The sequence below is a fragment of the Bubalus bubalis genome, chromosome 9 (genome assembly GCF_019923935.1).
Source record: "Bubalus bubalis isolate 160015118507 breed Murrah chromosome 9, NDDB_SH_1, whole genome shotgun sequence".
In the NCBI taxonomy this organism is placed as follows: Eukaryota; Metazoa; Chordata; class Mammalia; order Artiodactyla; family Bovidae; genus Bubalus; species Bubalus bubalis.
Genome location: NC_059165.1, coordinates 67,737,576 through 67,762,894, shown reverse-complemented (window position 1 = coordinate 67,762,894; position 25,319 = coordinate 67,737,576). Strand labels below are relative to the sequence as shown.

At 58.3% G+C, this 25,319-nt stretch overlaps 1 protein-coding gene across 2 annotated transcripts; it reads left to right on the top strand.

Annotated features, from left to right (window-relative positions):
* Nucleotides 1-225: 225 nt before the first annotated feature.
* Nucleotides 226-25,313, top strand: PALM (paralemmin). Of its 2 annotated transcripts, XM_006052743.4 has the most exons (9): nt 226-584; nt 11,498-11,549; nt 12,039-12,119; nt 12,312-12,442; nt 13,910-14,063; nt 15,543-15,564; nt 17,128-17,187; nt 19,571-19,702; nt 23,240-25,313. In XM_006052743.4, the coding sequence occupies exons 1-9, from the start codon at nt 241-243 to the stop codon at nt 23,767-23,769; spliced, it is 1,506 nt and encodes a 501-aa protein (XP_006052805.3). In that variant the 5' UTR covers nt 226-240; the 3' UTR covers nt 23,770-25,313. The 2 variants fall into 2 exon arrangements, with proteins under 2 accessions (XP_006052805.3, XP_044803607.2); XM_044947672.2 differs by lacking the exon at nt 19,571-19,702.
* Nucleotides 25,314-25,319: the final 6 nt, after the last annotated feature.

Below are 25,319 nucleotides of genomic sequence, written 5' to 3'. Positions count from 1 at the left end.
CCCGCCACCCGGACGCTCTTCTCCAGACATTCCGCGGCCGGTCGGCAGGACCTTCCGTCCGCAGCGGGACCGTGAACTCTTGGAGCCGCCTGCCGGGCCTCCCCGAGCGATTTGTCCCCATTCGCGCCCCTCTGGCCGGGGAGCAGGGGAGGGGCGGCGTGGATAGCGGCCAGGCTGGGTCCCCAGCCGGCGCCTGGACCGACTCGGCACGAGAATCAGACCCGCGCCGAGATGGAATGAATGGGTCAGGGCGGCCAGAGCTTCGGGCAGACAGGGCGGGAGGGCGCGCGGTGGCCGGGGCGCGGCGGCGGCCGGCAGGAGGCGCAGGCGGGCGGCGGCTGGAGGCGAGGAGCCGGCGGGAGGGGGCGCGAGCGAAACGCGGCGGCGGCGGCGCGCGCGCCCAGCCCACCCCCAGCGCCCGCCACCGCGCGGACAATAAACAGCCGCGCGCGGGGCGATGCCCGCGCCGGTGCCGCCGCCCCCGCGCCGCGCAGCCCCGGCCGCCTGGCCTTAGCCCGCCGGCCCTCCCCCGCGCGCCCCCGTCGCCGGCCTCGCGGACCCACTGATTTCGGCGGGGAGATGGAGTGAGTAGCGCGCTCGCGCCAGGGGCGCCCCGGAGGCTGAGGCCCCGATTCTCGCCCCCACAGCGCTGGCGGGGAGGTAGCGAGGGACTCCCGGGACCCCCGCTCAGCCAGGGAGGGACTCGGGCTGGGCCGTGCCCGCCCCAGGCCTCCCCCTCGACTCGGCCCCGGCGGCCCACGGGCTCACGAGGACTCGGGCGGCGGCGGCTGGGGGCGGCCCGGGACGCGTGAGCGTGTGGGGAGGGGACGCACTGTGCCTCCGCCCTCGTGCCCCGGGCGGGCTGCGGCCCTCCTGCTTCTGGGGCGGCGGAGCGACCCCTCCTCACTGTACCGCCGGGCCTGGAGCTCGCTTCCCAGCCCCGGCCTGCGTTCGCTGCGCCCTGTGCCCTGGACGCGCACCGGCCGGTCCTCCGTAGCCTGGCTGCCCTCCCCAAGGACCTCAAGTGCTGTCTGGAGCCCTTGCTAAGGCGGGGGTCCAGCCGCCCGATTTCCCGGCTTCTAGTGGGCTTTGCTCCAGGCTTCCGGGTCTGGCACATGTGTGTGAGCCCAGGGGTCCCTGTGCTTTCCAACAGCGGAGCTGGGGTCCCCTCCCTTCCTGGGGAAAGTGTCTCTGAGGTGGGGCCCCTAATGATGTAGCCAAGAGTCTGCTAGCCCGGGGCTCGGGGTAGGAGTGGATGAGTGGGCTGTGTGCCGCGGCTTGGATGAAAGACTGCGGGGCAGCGGCGGTCCCTGCACTAGCGGGTGCCCAGTGTGTTTGCCTGGTCATTTACGGGGCGGGTCCTCTGTTCCTGGCGTCAGGGCATCCCCCACGCCCCTACTCCCACAGGTGGGTGCAGGGAGGCTGTGGGGTGTGTTTACATGGGCAGGGGCTGGGAAGGCGATGTCTGGTGTCCTGCAGCCCCCCTGTCCTATGCGGGGGCCAGCGACTGCCCCACTCTGGGCCATTTCCCCACCCTGCCCCGGGCCCAGACATGGAGGTCCACCAGCCCACCAGGCTGGCTCCTGGGCCCTTCCCACTGGGTGTATTTTCCAAGCCTGCAACTTTCCTCCGGGGATTCACCCGTGACCCACCACACCCTCAGCTGGGTGGGAGCCACTGCCTCCTGCCCCCACCTCCCAGCAAGGCGACACCCTATGTCCTCTGCTTTTGAAAACCCAGACAAAGGCCCGGCCAGGCCCGGGAGCCCAGCCAGGGGCTCAGGGGAGCAGGGGCCCAGACCTGTCTTCTACGTTCCCCTCACTTGTTTATCTGCTGTGCTCCCAGGGGCCCAAGGGAGCCTCTGGGCCTCCAGACAGCTGGCCCCGGCAGGGTGTGGCCTTGAGGAGGGGGCTGCCTGGGGAAGGAGGGTTGTAGACAGAGGAAACGCCCACCCAGAGCAGAGGAATGAGATGAGATATTCAGGATGGACCCCATTGTTTCCTTTCCCGCCACCTGTTCATTCTCCACGGGTTTACAGAGGCCCAGAGATGGGCAGCCGCTGCCCCAGGGCCACAGAGCACACGGAGGGCTCCTGGGTGCTTGCCGCCCTGAACCTAGGCCTTCTTGGTCACAATCAGATGTGGTGCCAGGGTCTCCCCATTAGGCGGATCCCTGGTTTTTCTGGGTGCAGGTGTGGGACGGGACTTGGCATTAACTGCCTGAGTAGCCGTGCAAGGAAGCCGGTCGGTCCCCAGTGCTGGAGTTGACGATGGGTGGGGAGGGGCTCCAACTGCTCCCACATGAACACCTGCCGGGCCCTCCATCCTTCTTCATGGGATCACAGCCCCCACCAGGGCACAGTCGTTTACCTCCCTCCATTTCCATGGATTCTGCCATCACAGGAGATGGTGATGCTGGAAACTTTCTTTTAAAAAGACGTTTCGCATTTGACAGATTTTCATCATTTTAAGGATTAAACAAATTTCCACTAATCTGAGAATGTAAGAATTCTTACCAGCCAGTGGGGGCGATAGGTGGTGCTCTAAAGGTGGAACAAGGGTGGGGCTGGGAACTGGGGGACAGGGAGCTGGGTGCATCCTGCCATGGGGAGGGTCTGCTGGTAGCCCCAGGGAAGGGGCTGCTCCTCTGGCCCCTTAGCTGGAAGCAGCCATCTCAGATGTCCACATCTTCTTTGGTGAGCATGAGGGTCAGGCCCCATAGTGGGCAGGAAAGCAGAGTTGGGTCAGGACTCATCGGGTCCCTTCTCATCCTGAGGCCTGAACAGTTTCAGAGAGATCATCAGCTCAACTGGGTGCTAACTGCATCCTTAATGCTCCTTCTGCACCTGCTGGTCTCCCTCTCTAATGAGAAGCAGAACCAGTATCTAGTGATAATAGAACTTAATAACAAGTTTTTATTTTCATGGTATCTTTTTTTTAAGTGTTTTTACTCTGATGGTTTTGGCACTGGCTTCTGGTTTTCTCAGCCTTGGTAACATTTCCTTTGAAAACAAAGGGGTTGGATTTAAACAGTGAGTGGATTTGAAGGAAAGAACATAACGATAATCCTAGAGGTGGTGGCAGGAAGACAGGAAAGTGGCCTAAGAGGTCCAGATGTGACATTTACTTGACGATTATTGAGTGCTTGCTGTGTACTGGGCCCCTTTCTGAATGCTTTGTTCCCATGGACACACTTGGTCCTGTGAGGTGGGGAAACTGAGGCACGGAGAGGTGACTGGACACGCCCGAGGCCACAGAGCCAGAAGAGGGTGATGCTGGCATTTGCTCTTGGGCATTCTGGTGCTGGGGAGGGGGGCTGAGGAAGGGCCTTTGCACCTTCTTGTCCAGGGGCTGTGGACTGGTGGTTTTAGGTATCCAGACATCAGTTTTTCAGCCTAGTTGGCCAATTGGGTCACACAGAGGTGGCCTTTGTTGTGGTCTAGTCTCCCAGGGGCCATCTACTCTTGACCCACTGCCAGGGAACCCTCTGTGGCTGCGGGCATGGAGAGGGTTTCCTCACCCACCATGGGGTCTTGGTCAGGCCGCCCCCTTCTCTGAACCTCACTTTTCTCATCTGGTGAATGGAGCATCCTGGGTGGTCTCAGCCCCATGGGGCCCATCTTCAGAGGCTTCAGGTTTTGATGCAGGAAAACGAGTTGACTTTCTTGAAAAAATGTCTCCTCACCTTTCCCCCAGTCTGAGACCCTACTGCCTCCATCCTTTCTCTACCCAGGAAGCCTGGCATCTGCTTTTTTTGGGGTTGTTTGTTGGTTTGTTTTTGGCCACACCATGTGGCTTGCAGGATAGTTTCCCTACCAAGGATAGAACCTGGGCCCTAGCAGTGAAAGCACCAAGTTCTAACCACCAAACCTCCAGGGAAGTCTCTCATCTGGTCATTTAAGAAACACTTCCTGCTGACCAGCGTAGCACTTTGCAGGATCAGAGGGGTCTGGGGGAGCCTGTGGAGGGTCTTCTTTGAGGTCTGGGAAAGGTTTCCTGCTCCGTTCTATTATGGACCTTTTTTGTAAAAGATACTTAAAAGTTTTCCCAGGCAGGCAGAAGGGTGCAGCAGGTGGAAAGACTGATCTGTGCAAAGGACCAGAGGTAGGAAAGTGTAGGGAGAAGAGAGCGTTCTTTGGTTTGTGCTCTTGGGGCCAGGTCCTCCTGGGCCTACACTGCTCATCTGGGGAGCCATGGGTGGTGTCTGAGCAGAAGAGAGAGGTGCTGACCCAGGCACCAGAAAGAGGCTCCAGTGGCTAAGGGGCCAGAGCAGGGAGCAGGGAGAAGCAGCTCAGGACTCAGCCTGGACAGGCCATTGGGGACTGCCGGCAGAGAAATGCCGTATCTGGAGGAGGAGTGGCAGGACCCCATGTCTGGGTGGGCATGGACCCGACTTCAGAACTCTGTGATAGTCAGAGCTACCTACAGAGATGGGGGCTTGGTCAGGGTGAGACAGCCCAGTCCCTGGGCGTGCTGGGAGGCTAGGCGGCATCAAGACCATGCTTCAGAGGGTTTCTGTGGAGCGTGAGATGGCTGAGCGGAGGTTGTGGTGTTGAGGAGTGGAGATCTGGGATGGGGTTTCTGTCTCCTGCCTGTGGGTTTCAACTAGGAACTCAGGGCAAGTCAGAACCATCCCTGGGACAGCTTGAATGAGGCCAGGTATTGGGAGGAGAAGCCTGACCCAGGCCCCGAGGTGGGAAGACAGGTAAGGACAAGAGTGAGTGCAGGCCTGCCTGAGAGCCCAGTCTGGGTGAGTGGGGGCACGGGTGGGGGGTCAGCAAGCCTTGGCAGGGGCTTCTAGTAACAGCTGTCAGGGAGTGGGCAGGCGATGACCAGGTCAGGTTGTGTTCAGATCCTGCTAATCCTGAAGAGCCTCAGAGCAGGGTTGGCAGGATCTTATGATGTCCCTGGGGTGGCTGCCTCACCCCCTAGTATGGCCCTTGGTGAGACAGAGATGCTGACAGATAGTCAGCATCTCTGCTGTATCTATGTGTATATTTATTCTTACCAGCTTGTTTGAGATCATTCATACACCACACAATGCACCTGTTTAAAGTGGCTCAGCGGTTTTCAGTACATGCAGAGTTGTACAGCCATCACCTCTAATTCCAGAACATTCCATCAACCCCCCAAAACCCCATTCCCACCAGGACTCACTCCCCACCTCATTCCTCAAACCTGCTGCTGCTAAGTCACTTCAGTCGTGTCTGACTCTGTGCGACCCCATAGATGGCAGCCCACCAGGCTCCCCCATCCCTGGGATTCTCCAGGCAAGAACACTGGAGTGGGTTGCCATTCCCTGCTCCAATGCATGAAAGTGAAAGTGAAGTCGCTCAGTCGTGTCCGACTCTTCTCGACCCCATGGACTGCAGCCTTCCAGGCTCCTCCGTCCATGGGATTTTCCAGGCAAGAGTACTGGAGTGGGGTGCCATTGCCTTCTCCGCCCCCAAACCTGGACAACCACTAATCCCCTGTCTGTGGATCGGCCTGTTCTGGATGTTTCCCATCAGTGGAATCACACACTGTATGTCCCTCTGTGTCTGCTTCTCTCAGTGAGCACCGTGTTCTCAGGGTCCGTCCACCTGGCAGTGAGCATCAGAGCTCCACCCCTTTTCAGGGCTCAGTGAGCGCCTGTGTATGGAAGGACCACCTTGTGTTTATCCATCATCCGTTGGTGGGCACTTAGGTTGTTCCTGTATTAATTTGTAAGTCACTTCTGAGGCAGCTGGGGCTTGTTCTTTGTCCTCTCTTGAATGTGGGGAGCCCAGGTACTATTTTAGATGAATTTAAGATGTGACAGGAGAAGGCAATGGCACCCCACTCCAGTACTCTTGCCTGGAAAATCCCATGGACGGAGGAGCCTGGTGGGCTGCAGTCCATGGGGTCGGTCGGACACGACTGAGTGACTTCACTTTCACTTTCCACTTTCATGCATTGGAGAAGGAAATGGCAACCCACTCCAGTATTCTTGCCTAGAGAATTCCAGGGATGGGGGAGCCTGGTGGGCTGCTGTCTATGGGGTCACACAGAGTTGGACACGACTGAAGCGACTTAGCAGCAGCAGCAGCAGCAAGATATGACAGTGAATTTCTTTAAAAAAAAAAAAGAAATGATCACAGGACAGATGGTCTGGGGTGGGGGGGCATGGAGGGAGTGCGACAAAGGTGGGGAGCCCTTAGGTGGGGGCCTCCTTTGGAAACGGAAGGACCCTAGCACACATGCTCACCCAGTGGACATTTATTGAGTGCCTGCTGTATACTGGGGACATGGCAGGGACAAAAAGAGACAGTTATTGTCCTTGTGGAGAAATCAACAAAATAAGTAAAATCACTAGATTTTCTGGATGATAAGGGCTGGGGGGTGGGGGTTGGAGGTACTGGGTTAATTAGAGTCAGAGGAGGCTGGAGTAAGGACGTGACATCTGAAGACAGGACCCAGGAGCCCTTTGGAGACCTGGCAGGGGTGGTCCAGGTCTGGACACAGTCCATGCAAAGGCCCTGAGGTGGGATCGCACCTGGAATGTTTTGAGGCGCTGGAAGTGGAGGGATGCAGGTCTGTGGGGCTGGTTGCTGCAGAGGCATTTACTGGAAGCCAGAGGAGGTGCGGCCCTGCGGGTGGGCGAGCATTCATGCCCTGCTGCCCTGTTCTGTTGTGAGGGCCCTGGGCAGGGTCCAGCTCCCCTGCCCCCTATTCTAGGTTAATAGGCAACAGTTTTTCTTTCCTGGGTCTGTGGCCTGCTGCAACCGCTGTCTCCACCTTGGTGGTGATGTCTCTCTGCCTGGAAACTTTTGGAAAGCCCATGCCTCAAGGGCTGTTCACCTCACCAGTGACATCAGTGGTCCTAGGGGCTCACCTGTGCTGAAGGCTGAGGGGCTTCGAGAAGAATTCCTTCCTGATTAGGGCAAGAGACCCAGGAAGGCTCCCTGAAAGAGGCAGCTATGTCTGAGTTGAGATTGGAGGTGAAGGAGAGAAAGGGGAAAGGTGAGGGGCAAACACAGGGGCTTGAGTGGCTGCTGAGAGGCTGAGGTTCATTCAGGGTGATGGAACTGTGGCGGATCTGTAGCGAGGAAGGTGTTGGTGCTTAGGAGGGGCCAGGGATGGGGCTGGGAACCAGCCTCCCCAACTCCATCCCCCACTCAATGTGGGGAGAGGCCACCGGGCTCCCCTCACCTCTCCACCCCTTGCCCCGCGTGACTCTGCCTCCCCCCACCACCACCCATGGCCGAGGTCGTTGTCAGCTGTTTTCTTTCAGTTAGCACAGGAATGTTCCAGCACTGGGCTCCACGCCTGCCTGGACAGGGACCCCCTCATTCTGGCTGTAGCTGCTGGGCGTGGGCTCTGGAAGGACAAGTGTGACCCCTAACCCCCACACCCACCTCCCACCTCCCACACTGGACCCTCCTGTCCCCTGGGTGACCTTGGGCCGGTTGCATAACCTTTCTGGACCTTTGAAAAATAAGCGCCTGCAAAGCTGAGGCGTCTGCCAGGCTTGCTGGGTTCGGGTCTCATTAGCTCATCTCCTGGACCACGATTATCTCATGCGCTTGCAGCCGACGCCCTCCCTGAGTCCTGAGCCGCCCACAAGGCCGCTGGAGCCCAGAATCTGCTCCAAGCTCCGTAAATATAATCGCACGGGGACCAGACGCCTGCGCGCGCTGACGGTGGGCGTCCTGGCCTAGGGCTTGTCCCTCCTCAGCAGCTGCAAGCTGTGGCCCGTAGCCCAGCGCAGCCAGTGGAGGCTCAGAGACACAAGTAACTTGTCCCGGGTCACCCAGCCAGACGGGGGCAGCCGCCCTAAAGCCTCCACCCAAACTCAGCTTCTCCGCCCAGTGTGTAAATCAAACAGTTTGTGATCTGGCCTCTGCTTTACTCACTGAGCCCGAGTGAGCTTCTCAGGGGTCCCACTGACCAACCCACTGACCACCCCCACCGCAGCCAGGCCAGGGAGACCCTGCGCTCCCTGCGCCCCGGAGCCTGCCCGCCTGTCTGGGTGCAGATCTCACTTCACCATTTAGATCCTTCATTGATAAAACGGCCATAATTATCCCATGTGCCTCACAGGATCTTCGGGAGATCGACGCTTAGCTCCCCCCAGACTCAGTTTCCTCTCCGTAAAGTGCGGCTGAGTCCCGCCCGTGGAACATGGTTCCTATTCTATTCCTGATTTGCTAGGGAGTTCCAGCCTCCTGTTTTGTTTTTCGGATTTATGATTCGAGCCTTATCTTGGCTTGACCTTGGCTGCCTCGTGCCAAGGGCGGGTTCAGACCCTTCCCGAATAGAAGCCCTTCCCTGGGTGGACGCCCCTATCACCAGACCTGGAAGCCCTCCTCCTGCCCCGGGGGTGGGACAGACCCAGTTACCCATTTGGGTCCCACCCGGTGCAGGCAATCCCTGAAGCCCCGGGCAGGCAGCCCCTCAGCCCCTTAGCGCTGGGCTGGGGGGTGGGAGATGCTCGGCGCCGGCCCCACCCTTGAGCGCCCGCGGGCCTCTGCGTTGCCATGGGGATGGCGCGGTTGCCAGGGCGACCGCCTCCCGTGGGCTCAGCCATCCATCACCCGCGGTGGCTGAGCCCAGGGGCTGGGTAGTGTGGGGCGGCTCAGGGGGCCCCAGGCCTGGGGAGGGGCACCTGAGGAGGGGCACACAGACTGCGCCCCTGGGGCTGAGACTGGAGACGGGTGGAGAGAGATGGAAATTCTCTCCCTGGGCCGGCGCCTCTCCTCACTGTGTCTAAACTTCCCCTGCCCTGGCTTGGCCCTGCAGGGATTGGCCGCCCCAGTAAGGACACTGCCCGCCTTGTCTCCAGCTTGGCGAGCTGGCCTCACAGCCATCTCTGTGTCCTTGTATCCAGCCTCAATGGCCACCTATCCGCCCCCCCCAGGGTGGGGACCCAGTGTTAGGCAGCTTGGTCCCCCTGCCCTCTGTGGCCCTGCTTGCACTGGGGTATCAGCTGCTATGCCTCCCTCTTGCAACTCTGCCTCCTGCCTGGGCGGGCTCCTGGAGGCTGAACTAGAGCTGTGCGAAAAGGGAAGGCCTGTGGTACAGCCTGGGGCTGAGCAGTTGTGGTTCAAATCCCAGCTCTGCCACTTTGTAGCTATGTGACTTTGGACAAGTGACTCACACTCTCTGGGCCTCAGTTTCCAGCTATGGGAAGAACATAGCAGGCAGAGGGAACAAGGGTAAACGCCCTGAGCTAAGAATGAACTTGGTTCAGGGCAGGTACCACAGGAGGTCCTGGTGGCTGGAACAGAGTGAGCACAAGCGGGAGGGAGAGCAGAGGTCAGGCACCAGGGCAGGGGAGAGGATGGGGGCTGGGCTATGCCAGGGGGTGGGGTTTCAAGGGGGTGATGGGAGCCAGGAGACTTGAGAGCAGGAGAATGATGGGTTTGGATTCTCATTTTGAGCAGCAGCTTCTAGTTGTGGGCTGTCAGGGTTCAGGGAGGTAGCAGGTGATGGTAGAGGCTTGGGCTGGGCTGGAGAGTGTGGGGTTTGCAAAAACTGAGGAGATGGGCCCATGTTGGGGAGCACAGCATGTTACCCTGTCTGTATCACACGAGGTGATGGGACAGACCCAGAAATCCTGCTGGTCTGGCCCTTCAGGAAGGGCATCTGAGCTGGACAGCTGGACCAAACCTTTCTTGAACTCCACCCAGCTGAATGCAGCCTCCCTGAGGAAGGAGAAGGGGAAGCTGCAGGGGTGCGGCTGGTGTGCTGGGCCCCTGGGAGGCAGAGGGGGGCAGGTGCTGCCTCACAGGAAGGGAGGAGCTGGGTGGGGTCACCTGGCCGGAGCATGGGAGCCAGATGACTTCACAGGTCTCAGCATGGCCAGGAAACTAGACCCGAGTAAGGCGGGTGACTGGGTCACTGCTGCCCCGGGATGGGTGTCCACCGAGAAGCTACAGGGTGTGTGTGTGTGTGTGTGTGTGTGTGCACGCGTGTGCGCGCACACAGGGGCTGGGGCTGGGGTAGATCTTGCACAGTGTTTCCCTTCTAAACCACGGTTTAGGGGGTGACATAGCAGGAGGGCCCAGAGCTGGGGTGTGCAAATGGGGAAATGAAGGCCAGAGGGGCAGAGAGTGTGGAGGCCTTGGGGTGGCTCTGGGCCCTGAGTCAAGGCTGGGGGTGGGCGGGGTCCAAAGCACGGTCTGTAATTTCAGTGCCTGTGAAGATAAGGGGGTCGGGGCAGACGGAGAGGGCGGTGGGGAGGTGGGGAGTGGAACAGGTGGGGGGGTCTGGCTCCCACTGCCAGGCCCTCCCATATGAGATGAGGCCTCCCATCAGTCAGTCCCTCCCAGAGTGGCCCTGTGGTTTATCAGGGGTTTGAGGCAGATGGTCTGGAAGCCCCCCACTCAGGCTGATGACCCTCCACCCTCTGGAAGCTTGAGGTTGCCCTGAGGAGGAGATGTTCAGGGCATCATTCGTCTGACCATTTCACTCTGCATCTACTGTGTGCAGCTTCCAGAGACGGGAGACCTGGAAGGGAGGGGGCAGGTTCTGAAAGCTCCGCCCCCCTCCACCCCAGGTAGGGAGGGGGATGCAGGGGATCAAGGGGAGGGGCAGGGATGACCTATCTTCCAGGTCCTGTGCCCTCTCTGAAGTCCCCAGATCCTCAACAGCATGAAGTCCTGTCCCTTTAAGAGCATCTGGCAACACTGGCATTTATCTAACTCCTACTGCATACCAGCTTAAGGCTAATACTGCACTGGGTGGGCTCTCAGAAAACATGGATGGGGGACTTCCCTGGCAGCTCAGTGGTTAGGACTCTGTGCTGTCACTGCCAGGGCTGGCTTCAATCCTTCCAGACCCTCACCTTGGCTGGGGAACTAAGATCCTGTAAACCTCATGGTGCAGCAAAAATAAAAAATGAAAGAAACAAGCAAAACATGGGTGAGATGAGGAAAGAATCTGGGGTTGGATTTAAGCTTTGCTACTTTTTTGCTGTGTTCTTGGGAGGCTCACAGCTCTCTCTGAGCTGTTGGGGTTCCGGAAGACTCCAGAGGCAGCCAGTGAGGGAGACACCAGAAATACCAGAACAGCATCGAGGACTTGGCAGTCAAGGGGTGGGGGATGGAGCTGGAGGGTCCTTCTTCCTCCAAGTGTTCCTCCCAGAGCTGGAGAAGGATGAGGAAGGGGCTGTCTTGCTCAGTCTCTCAGTCTGGAAGAGACCCTCTACTCCAGGCTTCTATTCCCAGGGAACTCCTATGCATCCTTCAGAGCCTAGCTTCAATGCCCTCCCCTTCCCAAGCCCTCCCTAGGTGTCTGGACTGGGCCTCAGCTGTCCTGTCCCTTGTCCCTGCCCTGAGGAGTGGCAGGAGGATTTGTGGGAGAATTAATGCAGGAATAAGCTTGCATGGGGACGAGGGGGCTGTGGAACGATCTCATTTGGCAGAAGGGAACTCGGGCTCACCCGGCAGGAAGGCATAGAGTGGGAATTCGAACTGGATCTTCTGAAAGCAATGTTGGGGGTCAACCCCCCCACTTGATCTTTTCTGTCCTCCCAGGGTCCTGGTGGCAGAGACCCCATCCCAGCAGGAGCGGCTGCAGGCCATTGCAGTGAGTTGTTCCAGGTCCCAAGGATGGGATGGGCATGGGGGGGAGATTGGGGGGGACCCAGGGTCTCAGGTGCTCCCCACACCCAGCTTGGGGCTCAGGGACTCAGATCCCAGGTGTAGTATGGGACACTTCAGTGCCTGCTAGCATCTCCCCACAAAATTAAAACGTTGAGCGTCCCTTAGTCTTCAGCATGTGGACTCCAGCTGAGAAGCTTCTCAGAGCCCCTGGGCAGCTCCCCTGCAGTGGGGGGGGTGGGGCAAAGAACTTGCACTTGTGGCAAGGCTCGGGGAAGTTGGGGGGAGGCTGGTAGTCCTTCCTGGTGAAGGGACAAGGTGGGGGAGGGTGGGGGAACAGGCTGGGTGCAGGTGGGGGTGTGGTGGGCCAAGTGGGTGCTGTTCACAGAACAAGCGGGACCCGCGTGGGTGAAGTCCGGGTAGCTATGGGGTCTCCGCGGCCCCAGCCTGCCCTTACCGTGTGCGGGGTCTGCAGGAGAAGCGGCGGAGGCAGGCAGAGATTGAGAACAGGCGCCGGCAGCTGGAGGACGACCGAAGACAGCTGCAGCACCTGAAGGTCTGGGCGGAGCCTCGGCTGGGGGTGGGGGGGCGGAAGGGGGCAGCATCCAGGGACCCCTACCTCAGCCGGATCCAGGACTTAGGGGCGGGGAGCAGGAGGGCTGAGACGACCCCCATCCTGATTCCAGTCCCAACTCAGACTCTCACCTGACCCTGACCCTGACTTTGACCTTGGTGCCCACTGCCCCAGTCTAAGGCGCTGCGGGAACGCTGGCTGCTGGAGGGGACGCCTTCTTCGGCCTCGGAGGGGGATGAGGACATGAGGAGACAGATGCAGGAGGATGAGCAGAAGGCGCGGCACCTGGAGGAGTCCATCTCCAGGTGGGGAGCCGCGAGCCTCAGGGCTGGGGAGTGACTGGGGGTGGGTGCTGCCCGCCTGAGCTCTCCTCACCCCAACCCTGCAGCCACACAGGGGTGAGGGGTGAGTGGTCTGGGCCATGGAGGTCTCTGAAGACAGGTCTCTGAGGACGGAGATGCAGTCTCCCCCGAGGCTTCCTGGCGCCAGCCCAGCTGGTCTTCCCAGCGCTCCTGCAGCCATGGAGGCAGGAGGCACCACAGCTGGCCTGCAGGAAGCTGGGGGAGGGGGCAGGCCGGGGAAAGTGACCATCCCCCTGGCCTGGGACAAAAGCACCGAGGAGTTTCCGAGCAGGCGGGCAGCCGGGCGGGAGGCCCGGGCTCAGTTCCCGGGGCAGCGGGGTCAGGCAGAGGGAAGTGACAGCCAAAATTCCAATGTCCACTGGCCAGGGGAGGCCTGAAAGGCATGTGCTGGCTGTGGCACCCTGGCCTGCTGGCCCGTGGGGACCTCAGGATCCTGTCTGGGTGCATTTAGTTTGGAAGAAAGTGGGGGCAGCTTGGCTGGGGTCCCGTCCCCAGGCCTCAGTTCCCCAACCTGGGAGCATGTGCCCCGAGGAGGCTGGGCTGAGACGTGGCCTGGAGGGCCACTCAGGACTGAGCGGGCTAAGGGGCACTTGCAGGTGGGAAGGATGGTCAGTGGGAATTACCAGTCCCTGGGGGTTGGATGAGGTGGGCTTCTGCTCAATCCATCCTGCTGGGTGCAGCCCTGGGTAGGGGGTGGCGAGGAGGGCATCCCTTGAGCCCAACCGTGTGGCTGGCTTTTGGGGGGCCTTGGCTTTCTTCCCCTCAGGGCTGCACGCTCCTCGGGTGGTTCCATCACCTGCATTTTGCCTGATCAGTGTCTTCATCTGGACACCTCCTCCGGGAAGCCCTCCAGGCTGACCCCAGCTGTGTCCAGTCTGCTGAGCTGGGCTCAGTTTATTAGGGAGCTGCAGACTACCTACCTCCCCAGTCTGTACTGAGTCTTCAAGGAAAACATCTCCTATCTCCCGGGTCCTGAGTGCCTGCACCCCAAAGGCGTAGGCAGGTGATGCCTGGGGCAGGATTGAATATGCCAGCTTTGTTTTTACTGCATTTATGAGCACCATTATCTCCTAAAACTTGGAAAGTGACATGGTTTTTCCAGTTTTCCTGGAGAGATAAAGCTTCCTGTAAACATAAATGTATTTGAGTGGAAAAAGAAGAGTGTGTTGGAAGTGAACAGAAGAGTAAACAGTGACTCGGGAGGCACAGGGGTCTAGGGACCAGCCGGCCTGGGTTTGGGTCTCAGCTCTGCAGCTTACTTACCTCCATTTCCCCGCTGAGAGTGCGAAGGAGACCACCTCGCAGGGTCGTTAGGAAACACACGAGTCAAGAAAGCCCTCCTGGACGTGCCTGGCGGTGCCGGGCTCCAGAAGTGTCCGGCAGGGTGGTCACCTCGTGCACACTCCCCAGGCTTGAGCAGGAGATCGAGGAGCTGGAGAACACGGATGCGCTGCCCACTGCCACCGCCAGGGGGAGCGTGGCTGCCCCGAGCCCCGCCCCCGGCCCCGCCCTGCGCCCCGCCCCGGAAGACCAGAAAGCCGAGGCTGTGCCCAACTCTCAGCAGGTAAGAGGTTCCGGGGCTCCACCCTGCTGGCCGAGGTCCAGAAGCACCCACCGCCTCTGGGGCTGTGGCTGGGGGCGCCCTACATCCCAAATGCGTGCACATCCACATCCCAGCCTGGCCACATCCCAGCTGCGTCGCCTGCACGCCTTGCTTGGCCTCCCGGGGCCTCGGTTTCCCCACCAGACAGGGGGGTCACTGGTGTTTAGAGAATCAGTGAAAAACGAGCGCTTCATGGGTAGAGGGTCTTCCCCGAAGACCACCTGCTTGTCATCCTTCCTAGGTTCACCAACACAATGGGTATCACCTGTCTATCTGCATGCAGCCCTAGGTGGAGCCGCATCCCCAGTTGATGAAAAAGACTGTGGCCCAGAGAGGTTGAGAGACTGGCTCAGGGCACACAGTGGAGTAGTCTTTACTAGGCTTAGCTGTTAATTCTAGGCTGTGACGTGTATGCCAGGCTCAGGTGAAACCAGACCCTGAGCTCGTGGTTACCGCAGCATGTTAAGGCAAATTCAGGAGTCTCCCGACCACCCTTGTTGTCTTTAGGACTCGAGGGGCCAATGGGGCATGCCTCCTCTCTCCCAACCTATCCTTGTTTCCCCCTCCCCGGTGAGCTGCAGCCCAGGGAACATCCCTGCTGTGTGCCCTGCTGCTCCTATGATAGTTTCAGTCTGGAGCCGACACACCCACCCTCACTACTTGCCAAAGCTTGGTTGGGGCAGAACCGGAGGATGTAGTCCCAGACCTTGGCCTTCTTGAGCTGTTTTTAAGTGGGCAGATGTGCATGTGTCAATCAGCTGCAAACACAGGAAGGTGTAAGGACCTATCCTGGGGAAGCTTAGGGCACTGTGGAGTCCCCAGTGAGGTGTCTGTTTCATGGGAGGGCTGGGCAGGCTTCCTGGAGGAGATGTTCTCTAGGAACAGACTCAAGTTGAGAGGGGGCTTTCAGTGAGGTTGATTGAGCACAGACTGAGTGCTGGCATAGCCTCTCCCCTCAGTATAACTGCCTCCTGGCCCATCTCCTGGCCGGGTAAATGACATGGTAACCTGAGGGACAACCCGGGATGGGGGTGGGGAGCCACCTTTAGGTCGGGTGGTCATGGGGGCTGAGCAAGCAGCCAGCCAAGCGGAAATCCGGGAAGGGCCTTCCAAGTGGAGGGACGTGGCTCACGGAAGAGCCAGGAGGCCAGGGAGGCCGGCCAGGGGTGGGAAGAGGCGGAAGAGGCCCCGGGGGTCATCAGGAAGGGTTGGACTTTGTTCTGGGAGCATTGCGAACCCCTGGAAGCTTCTGAGCAGGCAGGAGCGTTTCTGGCTGTCACAGGCTAGGGCGGGGTGGGGGATGGGTCCAGAAGGAGACTGCCCCTCCAATGGGGTCACCGCTGAACCACGCCCCCCTCAGGCTTGGGCCTCGGCCGGTGGGACCTTGGACGGCGGAAGGGGGCGCCAACACCCCTGACCTCTCCCCTTTCTTTCTTGCAGACCCCGGTGGGCACGCCCAAAGGTACGTCTTAGGGAAGGGGCGGGCAGGGCCCTGGCGCCCTCTGGTGGCCAGATAGGAGATGGCAGAAAGGGGAAGGGTGCCTTTAAGTCGTGTGCGACTCTTGCGGCCTCATGGACTGGAGCCTGCTAGGCTCCTCAGTCCACGGGATTTTCCAGGCAAGAATACTGGAATGAGTTGCCATTTCCTTCTCCAGGGCATCTTCCCGATCCAGGGATCGAATCCACGTCTCCTGCATTGGCAGACGGGTTCTTTCCAGGGAAGCCCCTTTAAGGTGTTATTGTTGCTAAAAAGTGATAATAAAATAGCTTAATGGCTCGCGCTGTCTTTGCGCTCAGCAAACCCAGACTCTGAGCTGGGCCCAGGGCCCCTCAACATCATTTCATCGAATTTTCACAAGCTCCCTGGGTGAACTGATGTAGCACCTGCATTACAGATGAGGAAGCAGGCTTCGTAAGGGCATATCTGCCTGAGGTCTTAGCCCCACTGTGGGTTCATACTGTCCACCTGGAGTGCTTGGCCTTGGCCGGCCCAGCCCTGGTTCCATGCCCACTTGCTCTGGGCTCCAGGGCAAGTGGGGGCCTCAGTCTTCCCATCTGTGAAATGGGGTCAGTGAGGATGAGAAATCAAGATCCTGGCCGTCCTGGAGATTATGCACCACTTAAAAGGGCAAAGAGGAGTTCCCCTGGTGGTCCAGTGGTTAGAACTTGGTGCTTCTGCTGCTGGAGCCCGGGTTCAGTCCGTGGTCAGGGAACTAAGATCCTGCAAACCGCGTGGCACGGCCATAAAAAAAAAGGGCAAAGGTCCCCCACACACAGAGATGTGGAAGACTGACATCCAGGAGACAAAGAAAAAAGCCCAGAGTTTGAATTCTGGGAGAGATTTTAATCCCCACCTACGAATGTATTACAGGTATGTGATGTACACATTTACAAATACTTCACGTGTACTCATGACACTTCAATATGTACAGTTAACTATAATGGTTTATTAGCTATATTAAAATTTCCTTAACACTAAGTTATATTTTAAAATATATATTCAGCATGTCTATTTTTGTGTGTAGAGCCTGGAAGGAGCGCCACCAGCCAGGACTGGACGTATGGTCAGAAGTGTCTCTGGCCTGATTTTTCAGGAGTTAATTATTCATGAGGAGAGTCTGTCTCCTCATCTTACTGTGGAATTAAAAATTAATAATTAAAAAAAAATCCATGAAGGCCACTTAGGGATTTTGTGAAAATCATTTGGACCAAGAGATGGGTCATGGACTATGGGACTGAAGCGTGTTTTCTTTTTACGGAGAGTGATTTCATGTGTGTCTGGGTATTCAGGGCATGCACACGTGTGTGGATGGGTCCAGGTGCATGCATACGTTAGGGAGAGGGTCCAGGTATCTGGGTGAGTGTGTAGGAGGGTAGTCCAAGTGTGTGTGGGGTGTCCAGGTGCCTGGAGGATGTCCATGTGTCTGGGTGAAGTCCCACATCTTGGGGGGCGGCCTATGTGATCTCCCCTCTGAATCCATCTCTCTTCACTCTTTCCCCCCCCCACCACCACCATCGTGAGCAGAGAAGCAAATCTCCAACACCCCTCTGAGGACAATCGATGGCTCCACCATGATGAAGGCAGGTGGGTTGTCCCCACATTGGGGTCCATGTCCAGCTGCTGTCCTGGGCTGAGTGTTGGCCCTGTGGGGGCCGGGTTGAGGGGCCAGGCCTGGTGCAGATGCAACCGTCAGCATCACCGGGTGGGGTCTGTGGTTTTAGTGGGGAGCGGCTGGACCAAGGCCACAGATCTGAGCCTGGGTGGGGCCGGGTGCCCCCTCTGCTTTGGCACGCCCGTCACAAGCTGGCCCAGCTTCCCCGAGAAGACGGGCCCCCTCGCATGGCGGCTCTAACCTGATGCCCCCCTCCTGGCTTCTATCTCCCTAACATTGCCACTTGCTCTGGGTTGTGGCGGGGGTGGGCACAGGCTCACATGCTCGCTGCATACTTTCCCTCCTTCACTGTCTTTGGGCTGCCTCAGGAGAGGGAGTGAGCACCCCGTTCCTGGAGGTAACCAAGCAGGGCAGAATTGGGATTAATGCTCAGTGCTCAATAAGGTTGGGTTCAAATCCCTGCTTGATCACTTGACGGCTGGAACCTGGTGGTGGTGGGGATTGTAGTGACCTTGTGCCCAGAGTCTGGCACAAATCTAATCTTGAGAGTGACGGAAGTCATGACAAATAGCAGAACCTTGTAGCTGCTGATATCAGAGTAAGTTTGGAGGCACAAAACCACAGAGGGGAGTGAAGACCAGGATGTAATGACACTCAGGGAAGGAGAGGGTGGCAGGGGAAGCCTAGAGAAGGAGGGGACACCCTCAAGGCCTCAGTGTCAGAGAAGTGGGCAGAAAGTTACCAAGCTACATGCCCCCAGCTGGTGACCTTGAGCAATGCACAACCTTCCCAACTATGTTTGATGGTGGGGTGTTAGGCTGCGTAGGGACGTGGTGATACCTAGCATTCTTCATTCAGTCAGTCAGTCTCCAAGTGCTTGCTGAGCATCTGCTGTGAGCCTGGCAAGAGGGTTGCAGCCCAGACAGCAGGTGTTCTGATGTGGGTCAAGGCAGAACATAGGGAGCTGGAGGGGGGCACAATTTGAATCACAGGGCTCAGGGGAGGTCTAACTTAGGAGGTGACATCTGAGCAAGGATAAAGGAAGTGAGGTAGCAAGGCATGCAGACGGAGGGGCACTGCCAGTGCAAAGGTCAAGTCTGGACTGTGGGCACCGGTGGGTGGCAGGGGCCGCATGCTGGTCGGAGTGGAATGAGCGAGGGGGAGGGGCAGGAGGTGAGGGCGAGGAAGGGACGGGGGCGGCCCATGCCGGTGTGGGGGTGCAGAGAGCTAGGGGTGGGTAGAGCAGGGGCGTGCCTGCTCGCAGCTCACAGGCGCCCACTGGCGGCTGTAGGGAGAACAGGTTGTGGGCGTAGCGGATTGCGGGGCGGGGGTGGGGGTCTCGGAGGGTTGATGATGGGTATAGTGGGTGGGGGGAAGGTGAGAGGAAACGGTGGAGGATAGGGGTATTGTGGGGTCGGGGGTGATGAGTGGGATGGTGAGAGATGAAGGAAAGGGATGAAGGGGGATATGGTGGGGCATGGTAGGGGATGCTGTGGGGGACTCAGGAGATGCATGTTGGGCTGAGGGATGGTGTGGGGATGCGGTGAAGGGGGTTGAGGGATAGTGGAGGTGGATGCAACTTCTACCAAGCAGGGGCCGTAGAGGAGGAGCAGTGGGTGGGTTCTGGGAGTCTTGAAAGCAGCACCCTGGAGTTTGCAGATGGACAGGTTGGGGCATGGGGGAGGTAGTAGGGTCGGTAAGAGAGGGAGGAGGGAAAACAAAGGTGTCCGTGTGAGAAATGGGAAGACCCAGGAGGGGCAGGTCGGGGAGGGGTCTTGGGTGTGGGGATGTGGGGCTCTCCCTGGAGGGAGGGGGCCTGGGGGCCTCACTGCCAGGAGGCGTCTCCGCCCCCGTGTGGTGTTTGTGGCGACCTGTCTGCAGAACAGGGGCAGCTGCTGGCCGTTGGATGTAATCTTCAGGGGTTGTAGGTCCATACACTTCCAGGGGACCGTCCCCTCTCCACGGTGAAGGGATGAGAATGTTGACACGTCAGTAGTGGCCTTACAAGAGCAGTGCAGAGGGCGAGTGTCCAGGACCCTGGGGGTCACAGGCTTGCTCACTTGTGTTTGAATCCTTTCTGGATTGGGCCAGGCACGCCCCCACCTCCCTGGAACTGATTGAGGCTTTGCAGTCAGGGCAGGGCAGCCGGAGTGGCCCAGGAATTCAGACCCAACGCCCGTGGGCGCTGGGGAGCCAGGAAGGGATACTGAGCTGGGAGGAGGGCCGCGTCGAGGGCACACGAGGGCACCCGCTGCTTGGCTCTGTGCTGCCGGCTCCCCTTCCTGGCTTGGCTGCAGCCCGGCGGGGGGCACGTGGGCAGGTGGGCAGCGGCTTGACCCGTGCCTCTCGTGCCAGCCATGTACTCGGTGGAGATCACGGTGGAGAAGGACAAGGTGACGGGGGAGACCCGGGTGCTGTCCAGCACCACCGTGCTCCCCCGGGAGCTCCTCCCTCAGGGCATCAAGGTCTACGAGGACGAGACCAAAGGTACGCGCCCCTCCCCCGCCCCGCCAGCGCCCCGTGGCAGGTCCTCCCTCCATCCCGGAACCTGTCTGGAGGCGTGGCCAGCACCAGGATGGGCTGGGGAGCCGAACTCTGGGTGAGGTCCGCTCCATCTTGGGTGCTCCGATGACAGGGGTCTGAGCCCTCCAACCCCCACCTCACAGATGTTGTTCTGTCGCTCAGTTGTGTCGGACTCTTTGCGAACCCATGGACTGCAGCACTCCAGGCTTCCCTGTCCTTCACCATCTCCGTGGAGTTTGCTCAAATTCTGCTTAAATATCCTCGCAGATAATTCATTTAAATAATTACTGTTGTGGTAAAGGCTACAGACGCCCCCCTTAGAGATTCAGAGTGGGCCGAGGGAAGGTCCAGCAAGGTGGGAAGGGACAGAGAAGGGAAGCAGCTGCACAGGGGGCACCTGGTGTGCACACAGCGGGTGCAAAGGCCCTGGGGTGGGATTTGGTTCACAGGCTGGGGGTTGTGGAGGAGCCTGTGGAGCTGATGCAGAGTGAGGGGGTGGGGGATGGGGAGCCTTGGCAGGGGTGGCAGGGGCTGGGAGGGGGTGTGGTGTTGGAAGGGCTATAGAGCTGAGACCTGGTTTGGTTTTTTTAGAGTTCTCTCTGGCAGCTGGAAATAGGAGGGGAAGTCAGCCTTGGGCGAAAACTCCAAAGTCCCTTTTCCCACCCCCATATAATTCACAGAATGTAAAATTCACTTTCTTTTTTAAAAATCTAAGGAAAACTTTCCTTTAAACTGTGAGATCCATCAGTATTTAGACAACCGTCTCATAATGGTCTTGACATTTAAACTTTTGTTCATTTTTGGCATGTCCTGCCTGGGGAGAGGAAGTTTGGGGCAACATTTGCTGTGATACCAGAAAAAGAAGAAAACATACTTTCCTAAAGACAGCATTTTAAGAAACCTTTAAGGGACTGGTGGCTCAGTGGTCAGGACTCTGTGCTTTTACTGTGGAGGGCCTGCATTCAATCCCTGGTTGGGGAACTAAGATCCCCAGGTACTGAGGGAGGGGTGAGTCAGGTCAGATATCCCCAGGTATCCAGGTGCTCCCCACAAGCCGTGGGCAGCAAAAGAAAAAAAATTAACGGTACATTTGGAGTCAAGGTAAGCATTTGCTTTCTTCAGGACTGGAGGTCCCCAGAGCTGATCCCTTGAGTTAGGTATAAATTAGCACAGCTCAGCCCCAGGGTCCATTAGCAAGTCTGGTAAATGCTGCCCTCAGGAGAAGATGGAATTTGGAGACAGAGATGCAGGACACACGTACAATTCCATGCACAACCCAGTGAGAACTCTCCATGTTGTATGCCCTCAGTACCTGATTCTAGAACATCTTGTTCCTCAAATAGAAAGCCCATCCCTCCCCATCCCTACCATGGCAACCACGAACCCACTCTGTCAGTGGACTGGCCTGTTCTGGACGTTTCCCATCAATGGAATGATACACTATGTGACCTTTTGTGTCTGGCTTCTCTCACTGAGCATCATGTTTTCAAGGTTCATCCATGATTATGTTTTATGGCTGAGTAATAGTTCAGTGTGTGGATGGACCACATTTTGTTTATCTAGGCATCAGTTCATGGACGTTTAAGATGTTTCCACCCTTTGGTTTTATGCTATACAAGGTTTTGTGTGGGTGTATGTTTTCATTTCTCTTGGGTAATACCTAGGCGTGGAATTGCTGGATCATGTGGGAATTCTGTTTAACTATTTGAAGAACTGCTGGGGTGTTTTCCACAGTGGCATTACCATTTTATTTTTCCACCAGCAGTGCATTAGGGTTCCAGTTTCTCCACATCCTCAACAACCCTTATTATTGACCATTTTAAATTATAATTGCCATCCTAAGTGGGTGTGAAGTGGTATCTCACTGTGGTTTTGATTCCCAGAGCCTCGTGTTCTTAGAGGTTCAGGCCTCTGGGACATCCAGGATGTTATTAAAGGAGTCCTGTCACAACCCAGCTCTGCTGTACTTGGGGATCTTTGACCCAGGTGGAATCCTGGCTCCAGTTCTCACCAGCTGTGTGGTTCTGGGCATGTCCCAGCTGCTCTATTTCCTGGACCCAGGATGGCCACACAGGGCCAAGGGGCAGATGTCTGTGCTCATGGAAGGTCCTTACCTTGGCCACTGAGCCCAGCCTGGCCCAGCCCCTGGGGACTCAAGACCTGCCAGACTGGACTCTGGTTGCTTAGCAATGGGAAGGTGATCCATTTCCATGGCAGCCAAGGGCTTGGGTTCCTACCTTGGAGCAGTGGGCAGTGGGAAATACCTAGCTTGGTTCTGCATGGCCTGGACACACCCCACCCTCTGGGCCTCCAGCCCAGAGTCACTGCAAGGCCTTGAATCATGGATGCCCCTCCCCAGGAGTTTGGAAACCGAGAGTGGAAAGCACTTTCCTTCTGGCTGGAACCCAGATACTGCCAACCCTGACCCTTGGCCCCAGAGGAGGAGAGTTCCTAGGGCACTCAGTGTGTCCCTCCCTCCACCCTAAGCAGCTGGGTAGCTGTGTTTCTAGAAGGGCTGTGATCCAGGGCTGGCGTCAGACCACAGTGGGGACTCCTCCCAGGTGCTGACATCCGGTCTTAGAGACTGTAACACAGGTTAGAAAATGACACATCAGAAAGACACGAATGATGAAAGCTGGAGAGATCTGGAAAATATGCTTAACAAGCTTGATTATCCTTGTAAAACTCTGCCCAATGGAGGATGCACATTCTTGTCAAACACAGGTAGAGCATTTTAGAAAGTGACTATGTCTTGTCACAATGTTATATCTTACATGCTGTGTTCCTGGACCACAGTTCCCCTCTTTCCCAGGTTTAAAAACACTCTTCTAAATAAATCTTGGCTTATAGATACAGTCAATCAAAATGGAAATGATAAGACATTTACACTTCAAACAGAATGACCTAACATAATCCATGAGCTGCAGCCAAAACATAACTCAGAGGAAAATGTATAGCCTTCGAGGGCATTGATGAGAAAACAAAAAAGATGGGTGAATGGACTAAATTTTTGTTTAAGATCATCCACATGAAATCAGACTCCCTGCAAATCCTCATGAAGGGAAATAGACCCAGACTGGGAGAAAGAGCAGAGTCAGCCCCAGCCAGCTGTGTGACCTTGGACCAGTTACTTGTTACTTACCTTCATTGAACTCCATTTTCACCATCTTTGCAATGGAAAAAATAATAGACCTACTTTGAAAAGTAATGGCCTGCGAGCAAGTTGGCTGGGGAATATGGAAATGCTTCACACTGCAGGGCAATAAAATCCGAGTTCATTTATTCTTGTTTTCTAACACATGCTCTTGTGTCTACACATTTTCCTCTGTGTGCCAACTTGGCTGTGCGCACTGATCCCAATCGGGGCTTTACTTGTCAGTCGGTTCTAAAGGTGTAATTTAGTTTATGATTCCCCTTTAGCCTAGAGGTGGCTCTCAGCCTTGCCAGGCCCTCCCTCTGGTCTGGGAACCAGCTCACACTCTCTCTCTCCCCCCATGCCAGTGGTCCACGCCATGGACGGCACGGCAGAGAATGGGATTCACCCGCTGAGTTCCTCAGAGGTGGACGAACTCATCCACAAGGCGGACGAGGTCACGCTGAACGAGGCGGGGTCAGTGGTTGGGGCAGTGGAAACCCGGGGGCCATCAGAAGAGGCTGTCCGGACCACGCCCTCCAGGCGGGAGATCACTGGCGTTCAGGCCCAGCCTGGGGAGGCCACCTCAGGCCCACCTGGCATCCAGCCCGGCCAGGAGCCCCCAGTCACCATGATCTTTATGGGCTACCAGAACGTGGAGGATGAGGCCGAGACCCAGAAGGTGCTGGGTTTGCAGGACACCATCACGGCAGAGCTGGTGGTCATCGAGGATGCAGCCGAGCCCAAGGAGCCTGCCCCGCCCAACGGCAGTGCGGCCGAGCCCCCGGCCACTGAGGGCTCCAGGGAAGAGAACCAGGTGGGGCCTGAGGCTCCCGCCGCCGAGCCCCAGGACCTCGATATGAAGAAGCAGCGCTGTAAATGCTGCTCCATCATGTGACCCGCCCGGCCCCCCCAGACCCTGGCCCTGCCCTGTGTACCAGACACCCACAGCCCGGCCCTCCCGGCGCCTGCCCACCCTCCACCCGCAGTCACAGGCCCAGGACCTGCCGTGTTGTCGCGTGTTCCTTCCGAGTTTTCTTTCACTGGAAAGAGAGGGACAGGGGTCCCCCATCCCATCACCACCCCCCACACACCCTAAACCCCTGGGCCGTGCACCCACGCCTGGTAGGAGAGACACGGACACACCCGCTTCTCCCCAAACGAGGGCCCCCCCATGTCGCGGCAGCTCCTGGCCAGTGTGACCCAGGGCCTCAACGCGGCCCCATGCCAGCCCACCTCCCTCTGGGCCTCCTGCCTGTGCCTTCCTGCCCCCTCCAATGAGGTCCCTGAGGGGACAACCCCCCAGGAGAGGGACCCCGGGAGCCAGGGGTCCTGGGAGCCTGCCCTGTCCCCGCTCAGCCTCTGTGGCAGGGTTCCCAGGCCAAGGCGCCTGGTCAGGATCTCGGGCAACTGAGGTGAGGCTGTGCCTCTCCAGGGAGCCCTGGCTCAAGGTCTTGGAATGAACATGAGCCCCTCTGGACACCCCCAGCCAATGCACCCCTCCCCTCAGTGCTCTCTTTGGGCGCAGCCAGTGGGCGATGGAACATGGGAAGGGGGCACCCTGGGGCCACGCCCCCCACTCAGGCAGGGTGTGACCCCTGTGCTGTCTTCTGGCCGGGCTGGGCCAGGGGTCTTCGAGATGCATCCCGCACAAGGCAGGGCCATGCAAGCCCCATCCTGAGCTCCCACTCCCACTGGGCCCCCCCATCCTCCTGGTGCTAATTTGGGGACCCTAGGGGACTGCCCCTGGCCCCTTCTCCAGCCTGCTTGGACCAGGGTCCTGGGTCTCCCCTAACATACCACAGAGTTTGGGCCCACCGCCGGCTCTGCTGGGCTTGGCGCATTCCGGGCAGTGGAGGAGGGCACCCCACTCGCCTGGGACAGGGAGCTTCCCCTAGATTGCAGCTGGAGACCTCCATTTGCTGCCCAGCCTGATGTGCACCTGCCTCCCCCTCACTGGAAGGGGTGAGAGGCGGGGGGGCTCCCCTCCTGGGGGTAGCTGACACCAAGATGTACAGACACATCTCCTTGGTTGCAGCCACACTTGTCCCCAGAGGCACATTCGTGCACATGCTCACAGGCCCTCTCATTGTGTGGGCTGCGGATGACCAGGCCCCATCTTGGCCCCTCCCCTAGGGGCCTGCAGCCTGGTGCCCAGGGCCCAGGCCACTCCCCACCTCAGCAGGGTGGGTGCAGGGCCTGCTCTGGATGGCAGCCTGGGTCCCCGTCTCAGCTCCGCCCCTGGGTGGCTGGGATGAGAGGTCCTCTCTGAGGTGACCTGAGCAGTGGCCGTGGGACCCCCCTTCCTCCTCGAGTTCACCCAAGTCCTCGAGCCGTGAGCCTCCGCTAAAGTGCCCTTGCTGCCCCCCTCTGCTTTCAATGTGTGATGAGGCCCCATGTTTTTGACTTTCCCAGAGAAGCAAATAAACAGTGTGAACAGCCCCAGGG

Excerpts from the sequence above, each read along its gene's own strand:
- PALM (XM_006052743.4), top strand. The coding sequence starts at position 241 with ATGGGTCAGGGCGGCCAGAGCTTCGGGCAGACAGGGCGGGAGGGCGCG. Across the intron at positions 12,443-13,909 it reads CTGGAGGAGTCCATCTCCAG|GCTTGAGCAGGAGATCGAGG; the intron begins GTGGGGAGCCGC and ends CACACTCCCCAG. Across the intron at positions 15,565-17,127 it reads CCCGGTGGGCACGCCCAAAG|AGAAGCAAATCTCCAACACC; the intron begins GTACGTCTTAGG and ends CATCGTGAGCAG.